The 26,382-nt window shown below is 44.0% G+C and overlaps 2 protein-coding genes across 2 annotated transcripts; one reads left to right on the top strand and one right to left on the bottom strand.

Moving 5' to 3' along the window:
• Window positions 1–1,415: 1,415 nt before the first annotated feature.
• LOC125901309 (inversin-A) lies at window positions 1,416–3,306 on the top strand. Its single transcript, XM_049596953.1, has one exon. The coding sequence runs from the start codon at window positions 1,527–1,529 to the stop codon at window positions 3,135–3,137; it is 1,611 nt and encodes a 536-aa protein (XP_049452910.1). The 5' UTR covers window positions 1,416–1,526; the 3' UTR covers window positions 3,138–3,306.
• A 359-nt stretch (window positions 3,307–3,665) lies between these two features.
• On the bottom strand, window positions 3,666–24,832 carry LOC125901308 (serine/threonine-protein kinase PAK 6). Its single transcript, XM_049596952.1, has 9 exons — window positions 24,370–24,832; window positions 13,851–14,098; window positions 10,860–11,519; window positions 9,766–10,299; window positions 8,243–8,376; window positions 7,033–7,159; window positions 6,820–6,945; window positions 6,552–6,686; window positions 3,666–5,224 (listed from the first exon to the last, which is right to left on the bottom strand). Exons 2-9 carry the CDS (start codon window positions 14,052–14,054, stop codon window positions 5,057–5,059), a joined length of 2,088 nt encoding a protein of 695 aa, XP_049452909.1. The 5' UTR covers window positions 14,055–14,098; window positions 24,370–24,832; the 3' UTR covers window positions 3,666–5,056.
• Window positions 24,833–26,382: the final 1,550 nt, after the last annotated feature.

Genomic DNA, 26,382 nt, shown 5'->3' with positions numbered 1-26,382 from the left:
TCATATAGGTTTTGATTTATTTTGACAAGGCGCAGCTCCCGATAGAGTTTCACATTCGTTTTTGTTTTTTCTGTGACTAAGCAACCAATGGTATTTTGTCAACTAATGTCTTTTCTGGTCAACCAACGCGTGGTTGTCTATGATGGGGCAACCCTAATATTTTCTAGCCATTGAGCTTTTTAGCAGGAAGGTTCATAATTGTTTGTGTTGTTGTTGCGCACAGTAAGTGTTGCTCTTTCAACATCAGGTTGTTAATGTGCTGACAGGCTAACTAGTGTCTTTAATCCATCCTGTCAGTCTTCCTGTCTCACTTTGTTAATGATGATACAGATTACTGCCACCTGCTAGTAGGAAAGTTGTTTTCCTTCACGCAGGCACAGAACTAAAGTGCTAGTTGGTCATCCTCAGTCTTTGCATTTTGTTCAAGGTCAAGACACATGCGAATGCAATGCATTGCAATCTGCTTTCATCACCACTAGTTCTTTGATTTTGATTTGGTGTGTCTCTGCCTTAACAAAGCACTAGATAGACATGAGCATATGATACTACAACACACAATTCATAACAGCATTTGACATTTCTTTTCAGTGTCACTTCGGAAAGCAACAAATAATCATGCTGATATCCTCATAAAAACAGCAGTCTTTTTTTTATACAATTTAATAAGCTAATAAAATAGGGCTTACACTACCTTTTTTCTCGTGTTGAGTTCTTTGGATTTACTATTTTCCATGACAACAAAAAGACCTTCAGGCAAAGTCATTATTATGAAACCTTGAGAAAGTCAAGCCACAATTGAGCAACATATTTGAACTTGCTGCACATTATTATGATTTGTGGATGAAGCAAACTGCAAGCAGGAGCACGAGATGGATGGATGGATGGATGGATGCATGGATGCAGCATTTAAAGGCAGGAGGGAAAGGAGAAAAAAAAACTAATTTTCCCTCTCTTTGTGAAGCGAGCCTCTCAAAGCCTTCAATCTTCCCTCAAACCTTTGGTAAGCATCCTGATAACAGTATAGTCATGAATGTAAATGGGACTCAACATAATGCCCTATTCATAGGTTTCACAAAATACTGTTGGACCTTTTCTATATTTGATTATTCTATCAGCAGCAGGAATTTGTTAATTAAGTTAATTTGCATCAAAGGAAAGTAAAAATGGTGCATTTAAGTTAACCTCGCGGACCTCACATGAAAAACACTGGCCATGTTTTTCTCCTTGAGTAATTATTCTGTTCAAATAGCATATATTTCTCTCCAGGCAGAGAGTGCTTGGGCTGAATGGATGCTGCCACTGCATAATGGTCCTCAGACGTTTGTTTCCTAGGCAACGTGGGGAGGGCATGTGGAGAGGGAGGTATAAAAACACTGGCAGCTTCTCTCTGAGTCTTACTCTGAGGTAAATGCACTCACTGTCAACACCGAGAGCCTCAGAGAACTTGCTACACACTTTCTCTCCCTATTTCTCACCTTCTGTCTCTGCTCACTCGAAGGCTCGGCTCCACAAGTAGTTGTTCAAGAATGATGCGGCCAAAAGATTTACGCCAGGGCTCTGGCACTAAGACCTTTCTGGATGCCATGCACGGTGGTAAAGTTCACCTTGCGCGCTTCATTCTGGATGCCTTGGACGGACGCATCATCAACTCTAAGACAGAAAACAGCCGCACCCCGCTCATGTACGCTGTCTGCCTACAAGACCCCGGGACCAGGGCCAAGTTCACCCGACTGCTGCTGGAGAAAGGGGCCGATGTCAACTGCCAGGATGAGGACGGTCGCACTGCCCTCAGCCATGCCTGTGAGTTGGGTCATCTGGATGTGGTCAAACTTTTAGTGCAGTTCAATGCTGATCCTGACATCTCTGACGCCTGGGGTAACAGCGCTCTGATGTATGCTGCCTTTTCTGGGCACAGCCAGGTTCTGGAGTTCCTGGTGCGAGCTTTTAAAAGACTTGGACTGAGGATGGACAGAACAAATAATGCTGGTCACTCAGCTATCGAGGTGGCTAACTTCTTTGGACACAACCAGTGTGTGCAGATTCTGAACTTTCCTTGCAGGAGGGGCGTAGGCGCGGACGACCCACTTGCTGATTCGGGTACCATCGGAGAAGGAGAGAGCCAGCTGCCCAACAGGCTTCCCAGGCATGTTCTGGAGAGGTTCTCCAAGCAGCTGAACAATAATGAAGACCAACTGCCGGAGGTTTTTCATAAACAGCTGAAGATTGGAGACAGCAGTGGGCTGTGGAACCGCTTCAGATGCCCCAGGAGTCAGTCTCAAGATGACAACTATCGCCACAGCTGGGCTCTGCCTCCTCAGATAGAGAAAAGCAAGACTGAGGGGGATCACAGCGTTCTGTTCACTGCCAAACAACTGCAAAACTGCCATCTTAGAGAACTAAGGGCTAAAACTCTGAACTCTCTGCCTGAGCCAAGCCAGAAAGATGTCAGTCGAGACACTGGACTCCAAGAGCAAACAGCAGTAAGTTTTCCTCTCTGGGGAAAAGCAAAGTCGTTTAACCTGGACCTCCTGAGCAGCAGAAAGCAGTCCTATCAGGGTGATGTGCGTGACATGAGCCTGTCAGCCAGCAAATTAAAGAGAGCCTCGCTACAGGATGAGAGATGCCTGATAGACAAGATGGAATGTCAAGGGAACACCCGGGGCCTGACAAACGATGCTGACAAAACTGTCTCCATGCCAAAACCTCTTTTAAACGGCAAGAGTCAGCCCGTGAGAGCACTCGAGGAGAATGTCAAATCACAGAGGGAAGAGGCTAATGACATAGCCCCATCAAGCAGAAGAGAGCAGCAGAAGAGGGGAAGCGTTGGCGCGACCGGGAGACACAACAAACTGCTGTTTGCCAGAGGGGAGATGGAGTCCGGGAAGATCCCAAACCGTATGCCGGGATTCATGGGCCTGGGGACCAGACTGCTGCGCCGATTCACCGCCCCGGAGTTCATGAGGATGGTGATAGACTGTTCGTCTGGCTCCTCAAACGGCCGAGGGCGGATTTCCCGCTCCGAAACCTTCCCTCTCTCACACACACATCAGCAGGTCAACAGCCAGCCGAGCGTTGACAGCATCAGTGGAGTGAAGTGTGAGTTCGAAAGCTGCTCGTCTCAGTCCACCCTCGATTAGAATAAGGACAATTTCAGGCATCAGAAATTGTTGTTAGGGACATTTTTACAGCACTTAAATTTCTGAGGATGCAGTTTGATCGCTTAGTGATATATATATTAATTGAGAGGAATAATAATGGTTTGCTTATGTTGCAGTTCATTAGTTATTTCAATGTTTATCATTATAAAATGAGAGGTTTTAAAGCTAAGTGTTCAGTTGCATACAGCTGCATACAATTTTGCTAATCTATATTTGAAATAATTTATAATTAAAATAATATCAGTTTATCGGTCTACCAGCTACTGAAAATAATTATTTTTGTTTCATATATATGGTATTTATATTGTATGGAATTAAATGTATTTGATATTGCTTCTGTGTTTTTAATACTGTATGTATTTTGCTTAAAGATAGTCACTGACTGTGCATTGTACTATTCATGCTGAATACCTAATAAATACTTTAAAACACCAGTAATCATGCAAGCATATTTGTGTGTGTACGTGTGTGTAAATGAGGAAAATGCAGGGTTAAATAAATTCCGATTCAATATGTATCATTTATTGATTTATACAAAATTAAAATGTGTAATTCTCTTTTTCATGAATGATCCACACAGAGATAGAAATACATGAAACATGTCAACATGTATCCGTGTCAGAATACAAAGACTATGTGCAAAGTGTTTCTCAGCAGGTGGACGTCCTGCAGCATCACATGCCAGGCCTGTGTGCTTTATCTAGGCAAACAAATGCAAATACAGTCATACACATCTTCCGGAGGAGCAACACACGTCTTGTGGTTTTCAAAAAGTCTGTCACAATACAAAGAGGGTTGTATCAGAAGCAAACACTGAGATGTCACCTCACACACACCCATGTGCCCATGTGCTCACACACACACACATGCACACATACACACACACACACACACACACACACATACATACAACTATACACTCACATTTCAGTAAAGAAAAGTAAAGTTTTGAGTTCATCTCATATAATTTACTGCAGTAGATCAGCAGGTACAATGACCTAATATTCAGTATTTTTTATTTACATTATTAATTTATCTGCTTATGTTTCAAGTCCATACTTAATAGTGAAACCTTATTTGCAACTTCACATCATACAAACAACCCACAACACCTTTTGGAAATAAAGAATAAATATGAAAAACAGGAATATGGTACTGGTATTTTTCCAATGGCCCAATAGCAGCAGCTGGGCTTTCATCTACCCATTTATTATGCTAATAAAGGAGAATTGTCTTTCACATCCCAGTTTGGTACATATTCAAGCATTCACATCAGGCCAGGTGTGCCTCCATTTGGCCATGCAAAGAGTCTGCTGTCAGCGTTTGTGGAGTGTACTGACCAGGCTGTTGTCCAGTTTCCACAACAGAGTGTGTGAGAGTGCAGAGGTAACGTTATCCTTCCTTAATAATGTCACAATGAGCTACTGTGGTTTGAGCCTAACACCAGCTTTATGAGCTTTACACTGCTAGTAATAATGCCCACTATGAACACTATAAAGGATCTTTAGAGTAGCACATGTCCATTACATATAGTTACGTGGAATATTGATTTTTGCTATCAGCTGATATGCACCATGTTGTGTTGTGTTGAGTCCCACTGAATGTTACAGGAAGCCGATCAATATTCGGATCGAACCGAGTCGAGAGGTGAGGAATTGCATGCTGCCTTTAACTCACTCCTAAAGTGCTTCTCTCATGCCTGAGACCATGCGGTGTCTGTCAACAGAGCTTGCCGTCCTGCCACCATCACTCTGGCAGCAACACGCTGTCTGGGTCTGCTTCTCTGGAGCTGAGCCCCCGTTGGCTTGGGTGCTAGAGGAGTTGGGACCCTGGTGCTGGTCCTCGCCTGGACAAGGTCAGACTGAAGGTGGGTGCTGGGGAGCGGGAGCCCCGTGGGGTCAGCAGCGGGACATGCGCTTGCGGTACTGCTCCACCAGTGGGACCAGGCACTGAGGTGAGCCGCTCTGCAGCAGGAAGGGGTGCTCCAGCAGGTCAGTGGCGCTGGCCCGCTCTAGGGGGTCCCGAGTCAGCATACGGTCCAGGAAGTCTTTTAGAACAGGGGAGATCTGGACCAGAGAACAACACCACCAATAAATTGTTGCAGTTGTAAATTGTAACAATTAATTTATGATAATTATTGTGAAAGTTAACAAGAATCTAAAGCCATGCTAGCAGCGGTGCTTTGAGCTAATACCTGTCTTATTCTATTTTAGTTTGTCTTTGATTTCTATCCTCTCGGCTCTTTAGTGACTGCTTTTAACTGTATTTAAATGTCCTTTTATAATGTGTTTCTTTGCAATATGTCTTAATGTTTTCAATGTTTATGTACAGCACTTTGAATTGCCTTGTTGCTGAAATGTGCCTTGCCTAAATGCTAACATCAAAATGCTAACATGCTCAATAAAGGTTGTATCAGATAATGTTGATAACATTGCATCATGATAATATTTAGCAGGTCCAATGTTAACCATGTTTACAATCTTAGTTTGGCGTATTAGCATGCTAACATTCGCTAATTAGCACCCAACAGATACTACAGCAGAGGTTGATAGGAATGCCATTCTTTTGAAAGGATTTACCCAGCGTTCATGTGATGCGTGAATAATCTGAAATATTAGTTCCTGCCTTGGGAAATCCATGTGAATGCCCCCTCAAGGCAGGATAACAACTAAGAAATTCTGTGACAATTTTGGTACACACCTTACTGGGTTGGCATATTACACAAAAACATGGCAGACAAAAGTGAATGCTTGGTTGACGTTAAAGTTTTTTTTTATTATTTTGTGTATTGCATGTCAAATTTTTTGAATTAGGTTGTAATTTTTAGTTGCTGTTGACATAAGGTGGCCTAGAGTTGGTAAGTAAGTTATGTGTTAGCAATAAACCTGACAACAAATCAGGTAAAGCAATGTTTTGTTGGTATTAGGGAATGTACTCTTGCAGAAACAAGACTGGGACCAAACCAATAATTAAAAGCTTCAAACTGTAGCTGCAATACAGCACATTTTCTTTCTAGTGTCCATCGTATCTCTGCATTTAAAAAGTTCATGAACACACCAAAGTCAGAAGAACAACCTCCCAACTCGGAAAATGGAACCAACCAAGGAGCACACAAATGCAACATTGGTCATAAACCAAAGTCTTGGATAAGGTAAACGTTTGACCTGATGATGGCGCTAGAGGAATACTTAGGCTAACCAAAGTTATAGCAATTCATTTAGAGGGTGGAATGAATGTCTGTACCAAATTTCATGTCACTCCATTTGACGTCGGTCAAGAAATTTCTGTCTGGACAAAAATGTTGGACCAACACTGCCACCTTCTAGGGCTACACATAAAATGCTAAACACAGCATCTTTAAAGAAAGAATTTGTTGTCTGTCTGTTCTCGTACCTGGTTGACATTTCGCACAGTAGGAGCCAGCTCATCCCTCAATCTCTTCATAGCTGCTACAGGGGTTTCACTGAAGTACGGGGGCTCTCCGTCCACCATCTCCACCACCATAATACCCATTGACCAAACATCCACCTGGTGCACAATCACACATTTACCATATGCAACAGATCATACTGCACAGATTGCCGCTGTTGGCATTTACACTACATCAGAGAGATCACCACTGTTATTCAGCATGAGTGCGTTTGAATGTGCGCCTCCTCACCTCAGTGCCATATGGTGATTTGGAGATGACCTCAGGAGCCATCCAATAGGGTGTCCCCACTAAAGATTTCCTCTTAGGGATGTCCTTACTGATCTGAGCACAGAAGCCAAAGTCTGAAAGCTTAACCTGTGGGGAACCAGAGAAAGACTTTACTAAGATAACAAAACAAAGAGAGAGAGAGAGAAAGACAGAAAGAGTAACAACATATCGTACCCTTCCGTCTAATGTGAGTAATATAGAGTCGCTCTTGATGTCTCTGTGGATGACTCCCTGCGAATGGAGATAGGCCAGGGCTTGCAGAACAGCTTCACAAACTGTGGCAATCTGCTCCTCGCTCAGCCTGCAGGATAACACACACATACAAGTTTACACACACACACACATGCACAGATTTTACATTAACATTTGACACTTTTCCATTACGAGTTACGACGAATCAACAGCCATAAAAGTTGAAATTCATGAATCACAGCGCATTAAAGGCAACGATAAAGAGTGGAAGGTTCAAAACAACAACTCCCACACAACAATATGACCAACAGAACATGTTCATTCCTCTGCAATGTTAATGTGACTTTGATATTTCACAAGTGCAACATAAAGATGTGTGAGCCAGGAGGCAGAGGGCCATTTTCAAACAGCAAACGAGGTCATGTGCCCACTGAAAACAAAGATAACTCAAGGTTACCTAACAGAGTTCTGCGTTCTCCCACACAAGTCCCATTTAAAGATGCATCTAAACTATATTAGGAAAAACTTTGCACTCATTTAGGCAGTTTAAAAAATATTTGACAGTAGACTGCAGCCAGGAAAAACAGAAGAAAAGAACCTTATTCTCGATTGTTCTGTCAATATACTGATTGTGTTAGTGTCTGACAAACAGTGGCTGTGACAGTTGGCTCATTTTATATGTCTTCTGGCTCAAGAGAAATTTTTACATCCCTTCAAGTCAAGCGATCTAACCCTGGTGTCATCTCATGGAGACTGAGCCAGCCATCTGTTAATAATATAAAATACATTGACAGCTCAAAGCAAACACACCCCGATCAAATTCAGCTCCCTTCCGCTGGTCGATATGTTTTCCTTATTTTTGATGTATGCGCTACTGGACAGTGTGACAGCATCAGGAAATCAAATTCTCAACCAAAATTGACTTTCCACGTGGCATCTAAACATACACATATCTGATTACGTTATTGAATTATTACTTTTCCCCAGAGAAAAGCAGCAGGCTCGGAGTGAGAGAGATGGCTGAATGACAGTCTTTGTGCTGCTGGTAGCAACACTGGGCCCTCAGCAGTCAATACCACACTACCCCCTTGTGGTTGATTTAGTTATTAAAGATGATATCATAAACAAACAGACATGCACCAATGCAGTTTTCTTGAGAGGGACCAGGACGATCTCTTGGTGGTGCTCGTACCTGGTCTCAGACACAATGTTGGTCAGTGCTCCACCCTGCAGGTACTCCATGATGACCCACAGCTCCTCCTCCACCAGGGCTGACTTAAACATCTCCACCACGTTCCTGTGCTGATAGTCCCTCATGATGACCACCTGCAACACAAAACCTTCACCTTAGAACTAAAAGCCTTTCAAAACATTACCAGTAATGTGGCCACAATATAGTTCTCAGATGTTCAAGGGGGTACTCAATCAGCTTTCATAAAGCAAGGGGACTTGTAAGTTGATGCTGCAGAGTCCAAGATATCCTGACTTTTGCTCTTTAGCAGAGATGTGGACTTGAGTCACATGACTTCAGCTCCAATCAGATTTGAGTCAGAAGTTGCAACTAGACTTGGACTTAAACAACAATGACTCATGACTTTACTTGGACTTGAGCCTTTTGACTTGAAAATACTTGAAACCATCCCCAAATCCCAATGATTTAAAAGGTGCGCCACAAATTAATTCATTTCCCTTAATGTCCTGAATTAACTAACGTTAATGTTATTCATTCCCAGCAGGAGGACTTAATTTCCCGAGATCTACTTTGTTTGAACCAACCCAACAGCATCCAATCAAGCTGCAGGAGAGAACTATGAAGGAGTAACGTGATGCTACTGAGCCCCAGCTTTTAAAAATCATGCCAAAGATAGGTTCATTTGCTACGAAAACTACATGGTGGTCAACTAAAAACAAGACACAACAACCACCAACTTTGTTCAACATTAGAAGCTGCACAAAAAAACAGTAAGCTGAGGCTAATATTAACATTGTTAGCAAATGCTTAGCTAACCTTGTTACTCTGTCGGCATTACATTTGGTGAAAAGCGCATTATTAATTGTTTTGGACTTGAAAATCAAAGTTTAGTGACATGACTTGGGACTTGAGTGCAAAGACTTGCAAAACAATGACATGGTCACATTTCTGCTCTTTAGTATGGATCAGGCTCTAACTACCCAAATCAATAATGTCTCTCTTTTTAGAAATCCAATCTGGTAAACGCCCACATCTTTAAATATCTCCAAGCCTAAACTGAGATAACTCAAAAGACATAATCAGGGGTAATTTTCCTAAACTTTAGAAGGCTCTGTCCAGAGCCACAGAAGACATTGTACAACTGTTTTTATAGTAGCTCTCCCAGTGACAGGCAAACTGAACCTTTATGTGTAAATTTATCAGCATATCCCTTTAAGTACGCATTAAAGGAAAATTCTGGTTCATTTCAACCTGGCATCTATCTAGTTCATGGGACTACTTTGACCCTATGGGTCATGCTAACCCTTTGTTTCAGAGATTCAGGGAAACGAGCCATAATGGACAGAGCCAAAATTATAGGAAAGATACTAGGTTGAAATAAACCACAAGTATCCATTAAATGAAAGACCGCAAACAACAGCAGGCCCAAATCCTCCAATTTGTCGTTGTAATTTTGAATGCACTGTGTGTTGGAGGTTTGTGTTGTGTTTGTTGGAATCTTCGTACATAGTTGGATATTGTACCTCATTAAAGAGCAACTCTCTCCTCTGCTGCCGCCGCAAGTCCATCATCTTTACCGCCACCTGCCTGCCGCTGTGCTTCTCTGAAGCGATACACACCACCCCTGTCGAACCCTCGCCGATCTTCACAAAGTTCTCCAGGTAAGACCGTGGATCGCCCTTGTCTACCACCATCTGCAGGGCTGCCTTGAACTGTTCATGGGTCACCTTAGGTGGGTCTGGCGGCGGTCTGGGTGAAGGATGTTGTGGGGGCCTGAAAGCAGGGGAGCAGGTGCCTGGAGGACTGGTGGCTAGTGAGCCTGTAGGGGAGGGTCGAGGCTGGGAGGGGCTGTCTTGCCGGGGGTAGGGAGGATTGGGGCATCCAGAGTGTCTGAGGAAGGGGTCAGGCCCATTGGGCCTCAGCCCTATGTTAGGGGATAGGCCTAATGTGTAGCTAGCCGAGGAGCGCACAGTTCGCTGGGGTCTGATGCCGCCTGCAAGAGGACTGCTGTTGCCAGTGGGCAGGAAGCCGGAGTGGTACCTCACTGCCGACTCTGCCTGCACGATAAAAGAGAGAAGGGTGAAGAACATTAAGGGGAGGGAGCTGAAAGAGACTTGGCCGCCTGCCTGGCGCTCAAGACCTGCTTTAAAACTGAATGTAAATCAAGTCATTCCCCTCACTCTGCACCCACTTCACCTGATATGACCCATGTAAAGATGTTGCTATATGGACCCAAGTGTCCCGTTGAGATCCTGCCAAACACACCATCTCTCAACTTTTACAACCCCACTGGCACTTTAAACCCACATTTCATATTTTAAGTCTAGAATTAAATAAAATAGTCAACCCTGGAGCTTTAATCACCTTTAGTGCAAATCCAATCAATATGCTGCCTCGCTAAAGTTTCCAAACCCTAAGCATGAAAATGATTTCTTGACAAAAAAACTTAAACTTAATGGATTCAGAGCTCATGCAAAAACATGTTGAGGACTAGTAATATGATGTACATAACGTTAGCAAAAATATGCATATATTGTGTATCCTATGAATAATGTATTATCAGTGCACTTAATGACCACAGAGATGTGCAAAGAAGCTGCTGTAATGCCAGGCTTACTTTCAGGTCATAGGAGGAGAACGGCCTCCCGGGGCTGTTCTGGGGGTGCATGTACATTGGTACGTTGGGCCGGAGCTCCGCAGTGACTGTTGCTTGATCACTAAGGGGCTGCTGTACAGTCATAGCTGGGCTGTAAAAACAAGCTATAGGTCTTTGATTTGGTGGCACTCCCCTGGACAGCTGGAAATCTCTCTTCCATATCACTCTCTCCTGAGGGCTGCCAACCTCACCGCTCATATAAGCCCCATGACTTAGCATCGGGATGTTCTGGGACGGAACCGGTTGCGAGGGTCCCTCCAGGGAGCTGACGCTGACTTCGTAGGTGGACTTGGCCTTTGGCAAGATCCCATTGGGCTGCAGAGTGATGCTCTTCTTCATGCCCAGGTAGGGGGTGTTAGTCTCACTGTGGATGTTCCTGGCCCTGTCCCTCCACTCTTGACCCGCATCATCGTCATCTTCATCATCCTGGGTCAGGCCCTCATACTGGTAAGTGTCTCCCTCGTTCACTTCCCCCAGCCTTCCCAGTGACTGGGCCCTCTTCCTGGCTGAGGGGCTGCTCTTCCTCAGAGAGTTAGAACTGGTCACGGACAGACGGTTCATGTCATTGATCATGGCTGCTATGTAGTCTCCATGACCGATCATGCTCCCCCGCACTATGGTCTGAAAGAGAAGAGGCGTTTATCTCCATCACATTGCGTTTGCCATGATCACATTATAGAAAGATTTTGCACTGAAAGGAATAATGAGGGTGACATAATCATTGCTTAGAGGCGAGTTAAATTTAGACTTGAGAATGTGTAAAGGACATCTTTGTCATTCTTCAAAGACAGTGACTTAAATCATTTCCCCAGTGGCTGCTTCTGACAATACACTGACAAATACACCAAGTAAATGCATCCAGAGACAAACCACAAAGTCAGAGCCTCTACAACTGTTTCTATGTTGCAAAATTCAAACATAACAGTTCCTATTGACATTGGAGATGGTATGCATATTTAACAGGCGTGCAAAGGCAAACTTGCCCTGACAGAAAATGATCAAATTTAAGATCTTTTGCCAGAGTGGTGATACTGTTGCAACTGTAAGAGAGAGTGCATGGTGTCTCATTAGTCACTCTCAGGGTAGAGTCATGTTCAGTTCACAGCCAGTCAACAGCCTCTCCTGTTTCCCTGGTTCCATGCCATTACATCTGCACGGGGGGTAGAGGTCAGATGACATCTCACCTACTGTAGCACCTCTCATGGAGGAGAAAATGGGAGGTGATAATGGCCTTGGTGCAATATCCTATTCTAGAAGATGCTGGAAAAATAGTTTGAAATGACATCACCTTTTCCTCTGTAAAAATCAGAACTGTATTTTCATGCATATGTTTTATTTTTTTGCATTATGAGGCTCTTCTGAGTAACCCCACACTCATCTTGATGATGCCATTAAAACCATAAATCTGACCTAAATGCTGACATGATGGTTCTCATATTGAAAAGCACTAATCACATCAGGGAATTAATGAAATGTTGGTGTTATCTTGATTTTTTTTCTGGAGGGTCACAAACAGAGTCAAAACTGCATGCTACATGAAGCGCAGAAATCCTGAGATTTGCAGGCTTTATCCCTAACTGGCATTTCCTTTGCTGTACCTGCACTTTTTTCCCCCTTCTGTTTGACATCTGTGGGAAGGCACCATGGACTGTTATTAATTGCCTGCAAGGAGTAATAAATCTTGTGGCCCCTCTGAGTATTCAACATTGTACAGTCAGTGTACACAGCAGGGTCATTAGCCTAGCCCCATGATAGATAAGAAAGCAAAAAGATGGGGAGGGGAGCACGCCTTCTTTCCACATTGTCATCTGAGGATTATGGCATTCTCTGAGACAGCACTGCAGCACTGAAGGACACTTTTGCATCAATACAACAGGCAGCATATCTTCAGTGTTTGTGTAACATGTTACAGAGTTACATAATTAGATTAAAAAATAATAGTTACTGAGAAAAATATGTAATTGAATTACACTAAGGGGTTACAGCTGAATATGAGCTTATATGTATAACATTCATTCTTTTGCTTTGCATCTTTTTGCAGTGCAGGAATCCCTTCTTTCAGCATATTTTTGGACAACAAAGGTCAGCAAAGCATTCATTCATTCATTATTCATTATCCCTAACCACTTATCCTGGTACAGGGTCACAGGGGTGCTGGAGCCTGTCCCAGCTGACTTGGCCAAGAGGCGGGGTACACCCTGGACAGGTTGCCAAACTATCACAGAGCTGACACATATTCACACCCATGTGCAATTTCAACATGTTTCTGGACTGTGGGAGGAAGCCGGAGGACCCGGAGAAAACCTACGCTGACACATGGGACAACATGCAAATTCCACACAGAAGGGCCACCATTGCACTACCATGCCACCCCTAGGCTGGCAAAGCAGTTGGGACAAATTTCAGTGTGACAACTTCAAGGATAGGATGGCTTAGCTGTCTCTATGTCCAGAGAGGCTCCTTTCATTTGGCAGTAAGTGCTCAAATTTTGTGTTGTTTGTGACTGGTTTTCTTGTTTGACTTTGCCCCGCCTCTCATCTGCCAATCAAATACATGTGCATCGCTCTAATCTGAGTCTGCCATGCCTGCGACCAGCTGACCACGCCAAGGCAGGTGGCCACGTCTTTGTAAAAGAGCGGCAACAATATATAACTTCTGAAATCAGCAATGGGCTCTGACTTGACTGCACAGTGTAAAGCTTGTTTACCAGCAGTGGAAATGCTGTCAACACTAAAATGCTTGATGTCAAACCAGAGGAAAGATCTTACATCAGGTGAGTTCATGTAACTGCTATCAGTCACATAAGAAAAGTAATCAAATGCAGTAAGTCACAGTTGACAGCTTTAACGATAGCTTAACGAGGGCCTGGTTGAATGGTGTGCTAATCATTAGTGATGAGTTCAAGGTGAGGTCAGAGGATCCGTAAAGAGCTGAATGAAAGGTGTGGTGTACCTTCTTTGGCCTCAGCTCCACCTCTGTGATCCTGGAAGGGTCCACCATGGGTTTGGGCCTGCGCAGGTTCTCTATCAGGCTCTGCCATTGCGTTGGCAGGCCCACAAAGCAGCCGCGCTTGGAGTCAAATGAGGTGTGGACACGGTGCTCAAAGTTCTTTGGCGCTGATATCTCAGGCCTCTTCTTTTTCTTCTTGCGAAACATCCTCAGGTCCACGAGGGCGACAGCTTGCCCGCTTCAAAATGTCCCTGTGTGGGAAAGTATTCAGCCTTTAATAATTTGCACTCAATATTTCAGACAGCACATGTTCAAGTAACTGTATTCTTGACATTTGAATTTAGGCAAATCTCTTCTGCCCCAGTGATCAAAATGATGTTGCCACTGACTGACCACTCTTCTTTGTTATCGTCTCTCTGACCAAGTGTATTCAAATAAAATCTGACAACAGAGGATCGTTCCACGTGGGAGAAAATATCCAAATGGCTCATCTAAAAGCCGTTCCATGTCTGGGATGTCTATGTCCCTGCACGTTGCCTTGCTGGCTTGTCACAAGCTTGTGCCTCTGAGAATGGCTCCAAGTAGAGGGGATGGATTTGTAAGCACATGTGTAATGAAGGATATCTGGTCAATCAAGGCTTATTCATACTCTGTGCCATTTTACTGATGAGCACGCGGCCGGGCTGGCCAGCGCCCACAGGCTTTCAGTGCATTAGCAGGACGGGTACAACACGCAGACACACTCATGCACACACACAAACTCAGATATAGTATGGCAGGCTATCCTTCATAAACCTTTTATAACTCTTTCATATCCCGTCCTAATTATTAGCTCGTGTGCCCTTGATTGCAGGGAGGGTAACCACTTAATCCTTGGATGGATGGCCATGCGTTTGGCGAGCCACTAACTCGGGTTGACTGTATGTTAAGCTTTATTTTCCATTCAAGTGTAGGGAAATAATTAAATACATTACATCTCATTTCCTCAGCAGCACAGCTGTACTGGGAGATAATCACTCAAATTTAAGTCTCATGATTAGTATTAATACTCTTTAATGGAGGACGTTCCAGCAAGCCACGCTAGCTGTGTGGCTCTAGGGATGGCAAGGCTAGTCTGTTGGTCAGTCCGTCACTTGGATAGATTGTCATGAAATTTAGTGAAGACACTTTGATCCCCCAATCTTTTACACACACCATCCTCAGGTCACATTTTAACTTTGTCCAGTATAAGTAGAAGAAAAAAAACCAGTGCACTCAACCATAGACAAAAAATCGAGAGCTGGGGTGTGTCAAGCCAAAGTCAAGAAATACCAGAAGGGTTTGCACTTCCGAAGAAATTAGGAGACTGTCACATCAGGGACCTGGGCATCAGAGTACACTTGACCCAAAAGTCTAGTTTGTCTGAGCCGTGTGAACACTGTGTACCGAAAATGGCCAAGGTTCCTCAATCCACTTGAAAAAGTGGTCTCAACTAGGGTTCATATGTACTCGGGTCAGGCTATGAAAAGTTAAGCACCAGAATTCATATATAACCAATGTTGTCATGACATAGTAATTTGTATATAACCCAAGTAATTGGGAAGGCTGCGATCCCATGACCAGTGCTCAAACAAACACAGACACAAACACACGACTTTCCCTCAGGAAACTGGTGTTCATGTCTTGTGTGAAACCAAGAAAACTCTGAGTTATTTCAATGTAAGTCATCACCATGTTTCTTTTCCTAAACCTACATAATGAATTTGTTAGATATGATATGAACCGTTGTATCGGGATACTTTGCTCAGGTATGGTTCACATCACGTGTGAAAACCAACTGTACCAAAGGACCGAAGTTGATTACTATTTAACATGAGTAGCAGTCAGCAAGTAGAGTTACAAAGGCATTTCTCAGCACCACCAGTCTTCTCTGAAATCTGCGCCAGCACACGCCTTTCTCATCCACTGAACTGCACAGCCATGGGTGATAAAGTCAGAAGGCAGGTGACGGGGATGTTCTTGACTTTGTCTCTCAAATATAAGCAATAGTAGAGATAATGCAAAACTGTATAGGTTTGGGATCTTTTCTACACTGTAGCAACTACATAAACAAATGTCACGCAAATGGTGACACAAGTGTACTTGGGTGGGGAACAATATGACGAATGTGAAAGCTGAGCTGCATGAGAGTGGAGAGGGGGAGCAATAGTACTTGGGCACAGTACAAATCAATCGTACCTAATATGAAAATGCCCTCAGATTGTTCCTTTTAATTAGCTCCAATGTCAAAATTAGCACAGGGGGGAAAGTCAAAGACAGAGGCTATCTGTAGTTAGAGGTGCTAATTAGCAAATGTTAGTATGCCAACGTGCTACACTACGCTAGTGGACATGGTCAACATTATACCTGCTTAGCATGAAGATGCTACTGTTATTGCACGTGCATGATGATAGCATGCTAGTGTGACCATTAAGCCCAAAGCTCTGCTGTGTGTTCCAGCCTCACAGAGCCACCAGCGTGAGTGCGGACTGCTAGTCTTGTTTATTTTAGCAGAATGTAGCACTTACAGTCCCTGGTGTATATGTCCCAATGCAGAGCCCTACAAGGTGCCCCTAGAATATCAGATACAATCTCCCATCATGCACTGTGAAATGGTGGGAGTTGAGGAAATGAGTTTTGCAGTCGTCCACAGCTCAGCAGGCGATCAAGCTGGCAGCCTCTCCTCTCTCCACCTCCGCCCTCAGACCAGCACGGCTCTAATCGGCATCAACGACGCCTGTTATGAGCTGTATCGGTGACTATCCCACGCCACTCGCCCCGTTGCATCACCAGAGGGTAAAAGGAGGTCAGACCCACTGGTCACATCAGCTAAACCTGCATCATTAGAGGAAGGCGGGGTAAGGATGGGAAGGGGGGTGTCACCCTCCAAGGATAATTCAATCACAAGGCTAATATGCTAAGTGTTGCATAAGCGTATCACTCTGTGCTCTCCCTATGTACATAATGTGGTGCTGGGAAGGACTTTAATTCCATCTGACAGGGACATTATGGTGTGAGGGCTCTCAGGAGGAGGTGGGGAGAGAGGAGTTGGGGCCAAGATTACAGTCAGACCTGGATGTATTAGAGAGACAGGGACCCAGTTTCCTTGCTACAGACACAGAAAGGCTTTTAAGCACCAATTGTGGCTGCTTTTTGAATAACGAACGCTCGACAGAACAAGCTGCAAAACACAAGATTGCGATCTCTGTTTTTTTTTCCCCCACTACACAAGAGACTATCTGCTTAAATAGCTGTTGGACGTGCAGATGTTGGCATTGCCTGAACAAATATTTACACATAGCACTCATGTATCTTTTTACAAGCAGATCAATCAATATTTGCTCATGAGTCAAACGCAAACTGCTACAGTCCTCCACTGCCAGCAATAATGGGGTGATAACTGCACAAATAGGACGGCTGCTTTGCATGGCACTTTATCGAGCCTCATCAGTTCAAAGCGGCAGAGAACAGTACATATCACAGCATTCATTATTCATCCTCATTTTTCTAACCACTGTGATATTAGAGGCAAGTGGAAACACACACATCAACTTTGTTAATTCATGCCCGAGCAAAAGGAATTGAAAAGTTGATGCAAGTATTGATTTACAAGCTTTAATCACATGCAACTGGCCTTATATTGACCCCTCTTACTCCGCCAAGCTTATGACTGTCTTGATAACAATATGCTATTGATTTCTAAGCTGGCCGTGTATTACGTATGCACAGAGCTGAACTTGCACAGTGCTTAATCTCGCTTTCTGGTCACATCCCTGTAAACTGCAGGGACTTGACCCTATGCCTCAGTGGCTTGTCTTGAATCTATCAAAATTCTGAGGCAAAAACTCAGCCTACTGCTGTCAGGGATATGAACAGCCAAAGAGGATGAGGTCACTCAAAAATTGTGCTACATTAGATATTTCCATCTCTGCAACTGTGCGCAAGAGCAAAAAAAATTAAATAGATCCAAATGCGTGACCTGAAAATCCACAAATCAGTAAAATCTCACTCACAGAAAATCACATGAAGCTGTTTGTAGCAAGTCTGCTTGTGAAGTCTGACTAAACACAAACCTTTAAAGAAAGATGATGGAGCATGCAGATTGTGTAAAACACACAAATAGATCCAATTTTCTCCGCAGAATCACCACTTTATCAAAGCAATACATCCCCGTTCCAGGCAGAAATGAATCACAGCCTTACCCCCCTCTACCAAATAAGGCTTCTTCACCTGACAGAGGGCCGGGCCTTCCATGCTATGCAGAAATGCAAGCAGGCAATCCATACGTTTCTCACAGACAACATGACAGAAGAAGAGAGGGCATGCTCGCATTCCTCTCATGTTCAAACCACCCCGAGCAGGAGTTGGGGATGAGTGGGAGGGGATCGGGAGATAAGAGAGATATTGGATTTGCTCGATGTTAGTGCTCCGAGCTCTGTTGAATGATTTTTTTTTCCTATTTGCCCTGATTTCTGCTTCCATCTTTTTTGTTGGCATGCATGCAGGAATGTAGTGAGTGTGCAGGTGACTGTGCTCGCAGGATTAGTATGGTGTTCAGTCCTTCACTGATCTAATTTTAGGACACATCATGTTCCCCCCCACCCACCCCCCACCCCCACAATCCTCTCCTCTCTTGCACCAGACACGTGTTTATTTTGCACAGGATTCATGTCAAATAGTGAGGTGAGGGTGGGAGATGATGGCGATGAGGTAATCCTCTTTTTGTGTCTGTCAATGCACGTATAAGCATAATCCAGCTATGCTGAATTACAGGGGGCTACATCTATTTCATAGGGGCATAGATAGCATCAAGGTCTGCTGTTTTTGGTGTCTGCAGTGCAGTGTGGGGGGCTTAGAGATTGCTCTTCTATCAGCTTCATTATGATGACCGTTCTGCCCTTTGAGTGTAATGAGACTGCCTCTCAAGAGGGAGGGGAGAGGAGGAGGGGAGGGTTTGGTTGGTCATCTCTTCCCTTCCTTGTGCCTTTTAAAACACACACACACAAGAACATACACACACACCATCTAAGGACATAAAAAAGGTACACAAGCACCAGACGTGACCGGACAGTACAATAGCAGTGTTTATGATTTAAGTTGATGTCTGCTTTCTCTTTGAAGTCACCTCTGCAGACATGGAAGGATTGTCAATAGGAGACGACAAGTGATGTAATAAGCTGCATTCAATGACATGGAATAACACGTTGCTGTCATGCATATTTCATGCTAGTGGTCTGATACATCATGCACGACAAAGCACTCAGAATACAAGGAATGATGGAGGATGGCACACATCTACTGCCTCTGAAGAGTCATCCATTGTGAAAATGTGGCTTTGGGTGTGAGCACAGTTTTGCTTCTTAAGCCATGCCAGCGGATAGGGATGGTCAGTCACTTGGTCGGTCAGTTAGCCTATCGGTTGGTTGGTCAATTAGCTGGTGGTTTGGTCTGCCACTTTTGGCCAGACTGAAATATCTAAGCAACTACGGCATGGATTGCTATGAAGACTCCAGAGGTTGAATTCCGCTGACTTTGGTGATCTCTGACTTTTCCTTAAGCGCCCCTATTACCCATTTTCCGCCAACATGGCACAAATTCTGTTCCAGTTGCCGCATCTAATTTTGAACCATTCACAGCATTTTGACCAAAAATAAATTGCTGGTGGACCCCCAAAGAGTTGGTTCCCAGCTAAAACAACTGATTGACAGATTTTCCTTGACATGAAGTGCGAAACCATGATTACATCAATGTGTCATATTCTACAGGCTGGAACGAGAGGATGGAGCCCATGCTTGTTTTTTTAATGCAAACAATTATCTGTAATAACAGAACAAAAGCTCACAGCTAATCAATGTGATCCACCATCTTGCTACTGCTGTTTACTTAAGTTGTGCAACGCCCTCCATAGATGACACATCCTTGATGACAATGGTTACACTCAGAACCGGAGGAAATATGGGCTTGTTTGCTAGCACCAAGGTTCCAAGAAACCTAAATGGAAGAACCAGAGCTAATTTGCCAGAAAATGGGTATATAAGTTCAAATTTGCATTTGTAAATAACTTATCGCAACATTTATTGGGTGGCCTGCCTTGAATTTACTAAATGAAATCATGTCTTCTTCAGGGTGATGTAAACTGGTCTGCACTGGTATAGTGCCTATCTCATCTTCCAACCACTCAGTCTTTTAACACAAGGCTACATGTCAAATTCACATACACATTCACACACTGGAGGCCGAAGCCACCGTACAAGGCATCACCCACTACTCAGTTTAAATACACTCACACACAATTTGGGGTTCAGTCTCTTGCCCAAGAGGAGGAGCCAGGGATCAACCTGCTCTACCTTCTGGGCCGCAGCTGTGTAATAGTTTTGGTGATGGTCTGTGTTTTCATGAGGTCCAAATTTCAATTTGTCCTCAACATTGGTTTATCACCACATAAATGCAAAAAAAAAAGAAGACATTTAGAGCCTCGGCTGCACTCTTTGTTTCCTGCTAATTAGCAAATGTTAGCATGCTAACATGCTGAACTAAGACAGTGATAATGAATATGACACCAGCATACAGTAGCATCAGCATGTTGGCGCTGTCCTTGTGGGCATGTTAGCATGCTGTCTTTAGCATTTAACGCCAAAATACACTGCAGTGCCTAAGTATAGCCTCACAGAGCTGCGAGCGTGACTTTAGACTGTTGGTCTATTAGGGTTAGGGTTAGATTGGAATTTTCAAGTTCCCAGTCAGGAATAACTGGAATGCCCCCTGAGGTCGGATTTCCGATTCAGAAAGTCAAAGGAACCTCGCTAACTCCAACCTCAAAATCCAATATGGCTGCTACGCGCATCAACAGTAGTGACAGCATTAGTAATATACTGTTTATTAAAATGTCTGTCTTATTAGTGTCTCATTAAAACAGTCGTACACACAGTCCTGTCCAGCTTCTCTCTGTGCATATGGTTGCTACGGTGTTTGTATGCGTACTGTGTTGTTATCAACTGTTATTGCTAACAATGGCTAACCTGGCTTGAACTGGTTTTGCTAACAACATCTTGGTTTTCAGTCTCATTGTGCTGGATTACGACCATTCCCAGCTCTGACCTTTGACTTCCAAGGTAAAAAGAAAGCATTCTAGGAGGACTTATAACTAGAGGTGACGAAGCAGCAAATGAAAATAAAGGTGAATATGTGGCCAGTCTTTTCTAAAGCGTCATTCAACAACTTTCTCAGTCCTCGAAGTATTTGTATCTCTGATAAAAAGCTCCACTCAGAGGTAAGGACACGGTGTAGAGAGTATCCAAGGGCATGTGAAGTGAATGTTATGGACTAGTTTAAGTTTATGAAAAGCGAAGCACTGAAGGAATTTCAAGTGCACTGCAGAGTGTGCAGTTCATAATAAAAACTTGTCAGAGGCAAATAATATTCAATGGAATTATAAGCATATTCTGCATTTACAGTTCAGTTTGGGCATTAAGCAGAGATGACCCATATTCAGACAGAGAGTTCATTGATAGTGACATATCATGGGGTATTTCAAATGTCACATAACTCACAGCGATGTGTCATGTGTGGGCTCTCACTAAAACCTCTGTATGAAGAAGAGCAAGTTGTAGTCTAAAGTCACAGAGCACCGCTATTCTGAGAAAGTAAACAATCAAAGAGCTTGTCTGTCATTTTCTTGTGCACTAAGAAAAGGCCTCAGGATTGGAACAGAGTATAAAAAAATGTGATGTCCGCTCCCAACAATGTGGACTGTCAGTTCTTCAAGGGCAGACATCTGCGCAGGAGTGCACATCAGTCTTGTGTTAATATTGACAGGAGGAAACAAGAAATGAGAGGTCAGGACAGGAGGAAAAAGAGTGGGGGAGGAAACAAGAGTCTGGACACTCAGACGTCATGACAGAAAAAGAGATGGAAGGGAAGAAAGCGAGAGGACAGAACTGAAAAGAATAAAGATGCTGAATAAGTGGACATAGATTGGAAGTGTCAGTGCCTTGAAAATTACTCTTCACATGTTTTCTTTTTGTCCAATTTAGTGGCTCAGTTCTGTGGATCGCAGCAATCTCAGTACTGAAGATGTAACCTCTTTTCCCCGTCATCTTGAGCAGCTTTGTCTGCAGTAAACAAGACACAGTAAAGGGGATCTGAGGACAAGACAGTTGCCTCAACAGAGACCGTATGTCATTCTGTCACCTGACGCATTGGCACTGATTCTCCCGGACGAGATAATGGACAAGAAAACTAGTTTGTTGTGCCCCGCAGTAAGGAGCTGGGACATAAATGCACAGTAAAAGCTGTAATGTACTCCAAACACCTTAACATAATGACATTGTAAAAGCAACACTTCTAGTGTCCTGGGGCTTTTATGGGATGTTCTATTGGTGCTGACACATCACGAGAAGAACACACTCTTAACTCAGAAGTAGGCCTTTCCATGCAGGGTAACAATATGTATACTCAGGGCTAGTCAGGAGAAAATGCAGCACTGACCAACACTCTGTTTAATTAAAGATCCTCTTGGCTCTCACAAGTGCTTTGAACAATTTGACGCTGTGCTGATAGAGACGTATGATCAGCCTGGACCAATGGTACGAGCCCAACTCTTCTCTCTTGGGTCTAATTTATTGATGCGCCAGGCCTCGTGCAAGCTTTACTGTACGCGCATGTGCTTATGAAAGCACTGATTTATATTTTTTTAGCCCAGGCCTCATCTTGTCTCTCCGAGGGACAAAGCACCAACCATTTTTAACCTCCGATTCCTTCACGGTATCAATCTGCGCCGACTCTGCTGCCCTCCTCTGTCACCCAGCATGGGTGCTGTTTCAGCCCAGAGAGGAGAATCATGTCACACTGTCCTAATTTGGACTCTGTTTTAATCCTTAGTGCTTGACGTCTTGTGGCCGGTGGCGACACTAAGCTGCTAATGCACACTGTCCCCTCTTTCAGCTGACATGAACATGACACAAGCATTCCTGAAAACAATCGTAAACACAACAGGGCACATGGCAAATGATGTAGCACCTAAACCTGCGTGTTGCGCTCATGTGTGAGGCCCCCATCGCTTCCTGTCCTGTCAGAGTCCCAGTGCATGGACTAGAGTCTGTGCTGCCAGTTTGTGTTGCACGATGGGCGACATGAGACGGCTTCCAAAAAACTCTGAAACGACTTTAGACTTTGGAGCATACACATCCTCCTCAGTGAAGCAGATGTCCAGCTGTGTGTGTGTGTGTACTAGTGTGTGTGCATGCACCAAAGAGACCTTCTCTGTCACCTCCTCTACCCTTTCCCTCCTCCTCCTTGAATATCAATGAGTAACCTGAGACACAAACACATGGTAGTGTAAGAATTACAGAGTCTCAGTTACGTCATTACCCGACTTAAGAAATGAACTACTAAAAACAACAGAATGGATCAAAATCCTGTCGATCCTTTGTGTCGATCACTTACGGTATATGTCTGCAGTCACTACTCTTAATTAAGTGCATTAATGTTACGATTCTGTCAAGAAGAATGAGTGCAATGGCTGAAAACTAAAATCTATACACTTCCTTAAAACACCTTAGCTTCTATTGATTTTCACTGAGGATTTAGCATCTAATAGAGAGGCTACAAGAGAGACATTACAAACCTGTTTTCAACAATACAGTGCAGATCCCCTGTTTCTTAATGCCTCAAATTCAGAGTCAAACAAGAGCACAGTTCAAACATCGCCTCCCATGTTCATGCAAGCTCTCGCACAACAGGTTTTCTAATGATTACATTTATGTATGAATGTAAATGTTGTTAATAAAATATGTCAAATGTCAATCTCCTCTCCTGAGCCTCTTCTCCCATAGCATCCATCTAACTGAGGTGTGTTTATATACGCTAACAGCTTAAATCCCAATGCACTGGTAGGACAAGAAGGATCACCTGAGAACTCAGCCTACACACATACACACACACACACCAGAATACACAATGGTAAAAACAGGAAGCTTCTGTCCACAGTGCCCAAAGCAATGGCACAGTCTGGATTTGTCAAGTGTGATCTGTCTCGTTGAGGGAAACATTTTAGTGGATGTTGTATCCTTTTCTTGCAGTAGAGGTTGAGGACAGAAGCGATGGAGACACGGAGGGAGAAAGGGAATGTGGGGATTTTGAGGAGGAGGGGTGAGCATAAGGTGAAGGCTCTTTTGAGATGCAGTCCATCACTGAATACATCCAGCATCCCCCCCTTTTCTTCTCCCTGTCTCCCCCACATCAGCACCTGGCTGCACTGCATTCTGCTCACAGCCTCTCCACCTCCTTCTTCTCTTCCTCCACCACGGCTGATGCCTACCGACGGCATACACTAGCCTGCTCTTTATCAATGACGTTAAGCCTCTTTTCCTTTTTTCCCCACCATCCCCCCCTCTTTACCCCACTCTCCTCGCCGTGGAGAGAGGAAACAGGAGCTCTGGAGGGATAAATCATTGTTAGAGGAGGTAAAAAAAATAAATAAAAAAAGATCATTCATCCCCCTTACCTTGCCGTCTAGTGAAGAGGAGAGCCTCTCTCCTCCAGGAAGGATTGGAAGCGAGAGTGCGCACATACACGCTCACATACACTATTACACACTTGCATTCACGCACGCATACACTCACACACGGACATCTCTCTCTGTCATGCACACAACGACGAAGAGTGCTGGCTCTCAAGCAAGCCTACACTGCAGGCTGCCGCTTGCCTGAGAAAGCCTGATGCGTTCCTCCCTCCAGGCAGAAGCACACACTGCCATCTCAAAGGCTCTTTGTTGGGGCTGATTCATCCCCGGCTCCGTGGCTGAGTGCTGGTCCGTGTACCGGTGCCTGCTCCTGGGGACACACGGTGACTGTACAAAGGAGGGACAAAGCCATGAAGAGGAAAGGAAGCATCCAGGAGGAGAGAATATCACGGTCCCATACAGCTCCTTCCATCCCCCCCCCTCTCCCTCTCCTTCTCTGGCTCTCTGTCTCTCTCTCTCTCACACACACACACACACACACACTCACACACACTCCCTCCCACCTCCCTCCCTTTCCCTCTCTCTCCCTCTCTCTCTCTTTATCACTTCCCTCCTTCTCTGCCTCCTCCCACTCCCTCATTGGGCTGCAAAAGAATTGATAGCAGCATGTGCATGTGTGTGTGTGTGTGTGTCTGTGTGTGTGTGTGTGTGTGTGTGTGTGTGTGTGTGTGTGTTTAAGCTGGTTTCCAGTGACTGTAAGGAGAGGAGAGCTCAGCTACACCTCATCACCTGGGATACCTTTCACCCACCCTCCCTGCCTCCCATCTCACCCTCTGTCTCCTTTGCACATAATGTGGGTGACATGAGAACACGAGGGTGCTGCGTTCGCCCAGTGTGCTGCTGTTCAGTCAAATGCATTATCCATGGAATGACAGGGTCAGGGATGGCAGATGGCGGGAGGGGTTGTTGTATCTGTGTGTCTAAAGTAAGGGGGGGGCCACAGTGTGGGGCTATTTCTGTAGAGGGTGCAATCCTCACAATCTCCTTTGAGTCCATTGTGACCAAAAAATCTTTGTGGATGAGGAAACTTGAAGTTACAACACAGCCCCAGTCTAGCATCCTTATTATTTGACTGAAATGTTCCCCTCTCTTTCCACCACAATCATTTCCTGAATAATTTATACAGCAGCTAAGACCAGACACAAAGCAGGAAAATGTATTAGGGTCAAGTCGTGCAGAAATTGCTCGCAGAGTGAGCCAGATTTGGGGCATACATGTTATACATGGCGTTTTGATATGATGAGACACTCGCAGAAGCACTGTAACAAGCTTAAAATGATGATGATGTTCCTCCTTACACATCAAATAAACTCAAGTGAAAAAAGGCTCCACTGAACCAATCTGCATAACAAAGACAGATTTGCCTGTTGGGGGGTATAGCAGACACGACCCCTCCCTTTCCTTCACTCTTACTTGTCAGCATTATTGTCACAGATATTTATTGGCTTGGCTATATTTTACCGCCTCGCATGACTTATTTTCCTGATTCCTTTTGGGTTCAGAGCTGCGAACAGCAATAAAACGATGCTGTAATAGGCGTCTTTATATGCCAAAAAAATGGTGGTTGTCACAAAAAACAGCCCTGTTTGCTCACATTATCTGCCAAGTCAGTTATGTACTCTTGCTCGTATCTCTGCTTGGCCAGTAAGAAGGAAAACTGCATGGGTCAAAAGGTCAATTAATGAAACACATGAAAGCGTTTGGTGAACCTATTTCTTTAACAAATAAAGCAACTGCATAATAAGAAATTAATGAGTTGTTTCTTGTCCCTCTTGTCCTGAATACTGTTGTGCTACTGGCCAAGAAATTCATTTTTGATTTGAAGACAAAAGAAAATTTGACTTTGGTGCTTTTTCATTTGTTCATTTGTGTTATTATAGAGGAACAACTGCAAATATGCAAGTGAAATTTAAAGATTACAAGAAAAAATACACGTATATTGTCTCTACAATAACAGGATTATTTGATTTCTTGTCTCTATGGAGAGACATTATA

Source organism: Epinephelus fuscoguttatus, linkage group LG14 (assembly GCF_011397635.1).
Source record: "Epinephelus fuscoguttatus linkage group LG14, E.fuscoguttatus.final_Chr_v1".
Lineage (NCBI taxonomy): Eukaryota > Metazoa > Chordata > Actinopteri > Perciformes > Serranidae > Epinephelus > Epinephelus fuscoguttatus.
Note: the sequence above shows the minus strand (reverse complement) of the source record. Positions and strands in the feature narration are given on the sequence as shown.